Source organism: Centruroides vittatus, unplaced genomic scaffold (genome assembly GCF_030686945.1).
Source record: "Centruroides vittatus isolate TY-2023 unplaced genomic scaffold, ASM3068694v2 contig_1349, whole genome shotgun sequence".
In the NCBI taxonomy this organism is placed as follows: Eukaryota; Metazoa; Arthropoda; class Arachnida; order Scorpiones; family Buthidae; genus Centruroides; species Centruroides vittatus.
The window spans coordinates 513,327-515,605 of record NW_027120858.1 but is presented as its reverse complement, the minus strand read 5'-3'; the positions used below and the strand labels follow the sequence as shown (position 1 = coordinate 515,605).

Genomic DNA, 2,279 nt, shown 5'->3' with positions numbered 1-2,279 from the left:
TACCTGTAGTTCTCTCCTCTACAGGTGTCATACCACACACACTACACAAAAGCCTGGGCACATTAGAATTGAATAGAAACACATACATCACTCTACAGAAGGCCACTATATTGAATACATGTCATATTGTGAGAAAATTCCTGAATACAGACACACACACTGATACACTTCTTTAATTTCTGTTTTGGTTACTATGCCTTGACTTTGGTCCGGCATAGTACTTAGCCACCGGTGTTAACCAAGTATATCTAACTTAACCCAACATAATAATAATAATAATAATAAGCCCCCAAAATCCTACCCTACGTCCGTGTCAAACATCAGACCACGTGGGGGGCGGGCAACGCATAATAGTGATTCTTATGCGGCTAACAGGGTAAAGGTAACCCAACAACATGGAGACTAGTAATAATGATGAACATATAGGGCCGCTGCCTGGGAGTGATCGCCAGGGCACGTTTGGAGCTGACGCTGGACGTGACAGCATGCAAGCCGTCAGTGACTCTCTGCTGAGCAGGCGGGCGAGAGTCCAGGAACCCGAAGAGATTACAGCCGATCAACGAGGAGGAGAGGGGGCAGATGATGCTCTGCAGAGTAGGGCTCTGCCCACAGACACTGCTGGCTCATCAGCAATGACCAAGAGTAATACACTAAGTGAAGATAGAAGATGCAAGTGGTCAACAGAAGCACTAGAAGAACTCATGTTCTGTTATTTTAAAGCAATATCAGAAGGACCCGGATATATGAGCAGATTGGAGACACTTTATATTAAAAGAAACCCTAACAACCCTAAAATCCATAAATTTAATGGAAATACTTTGTAAACTCAAGCTCGCAGAATAATTAAACAGAATGTAATATCACAAGAACTACTTAACCGTATACAAACACAAGCAGAAGAATTAACACCTACAGAACTGTCTTCAACAGTGATTGCGGAACCTGAGAACACTCGAACAACTACAGTACACGATAACCTGTATGATATACAACCCATACCAGATTATGTAGAAAATATGAACCAGCGGACACGAAACATTGTAGTAGATGAGGATCAAGAACCTATAGTCTTGGAATTCCTCCGAATACTGGCTGAAACAAAAGAAATCTCGTTTGAGGAACGGTTACTTCTACCTAAAGCAAAAATAAATAGACGTTTCATAGAAAATCTAAATATCCTCAACAAATATCTACCTAATTTATTAATTACTAATAACAGCCTGCGTGAAATAACTGATATAATATATGCAACTGCTAAAACTTTAATAGAAAGCAATAATCAAACGCCATACCTATCTACAGCGAATATAAAATCAAAATGTGTCCCAGTTTGGAAAAAAATAATACAAACTAAAATAGATAATTTTACGAAAGAACTAGGACAACTAGTGGAGATAAAAAGAGGAATTGACAAACATAGAATGAGGAAAATTAGGAAAAATCTCTGTATAAAATACAACATCCAAACTGAAAACGATCAGAATAATATAATAGGAATTATCAAACAAAAAGTCAAAGCTCTAGCTGGAAGAATTAAAAGATATGATGAAATTAATACAAAAAAGGAACAGAACAGCTTTTTTAAAGAAAATGAGCATAGGTTGTACAGAAGCTTGGGTATCAACGCTACTAAAAAATATCAAAATACCAAGTAAAGAAAATGTAGAAGAATTTTGGACATCAGGGCTATCTAATCCTAAACAATACAATACGGAGGCTAAATGGGTTAAAGAAATAGAAAAAGCTTCAAGTGAAATTAATGAAGTAGAAGTAGAAGAGATTACAGAAGATCAAGTAAAATTTGCTGTACGAAAATTAATGAACTGGAAATCACCGAGAATAGACAAAATTCAAAATTACTACATTAAGTATTTGACTAGCGTTCACAAATACTTTGCCGTATTATTTACAAATATAATCTCAGGAAAAGAGATGTTAGAAGATTGGTTCACTACGGGTAAAGTCATACTAATACCCAAAAATGAAAACTCCGAAGATCCAGAAAACTGGAGGCCTATAGTGTGCCTGCCAAGTATGTACTAATTATTTACCGCCATACTAGCTAATGTACTTTATGACCACTGCCATGAGAATGGCATAATAGCAGAGCAACAAAGAGGGTGTGGCCGTAAAGCCAGGGGTTGTAAAGATCACTTAATGGTCAATAAAGCAATATTGGAGGATGCACACCAATCTCAAAGAAATCTGAGTATGGCGTGGATAGACTACCAAAAAGCCTACAATAGTGTATCGCACGAATGGCTCCTTAAAATTCTTGA

At 37.3% G+C, this 2,279-nt stretch overlaps 1 protein-coding gene across 1 annotated transcript; it reads left to right on the top strand.

The window, feature by feature from the left end:
- Positions 1-395: 395 nt before the first annotated feature.
- LOC136990875 (uncharacterized) lies at positions 396-2,043 on the top strand. The gene is made up of 3 exons (XM_067289326.1): positions 396-747; positions 832-1,446; positions 1,601-2,043. Exons 1-3 carry the CDS (start codon positions 396-398, stop codon positions 2,041-2,043), a joined length of 1,410 nt encoding a protein of 469 aa, XP_067145427.1.
- Positions 2,044-2,279: the final 236 nt, after the last annotated feature.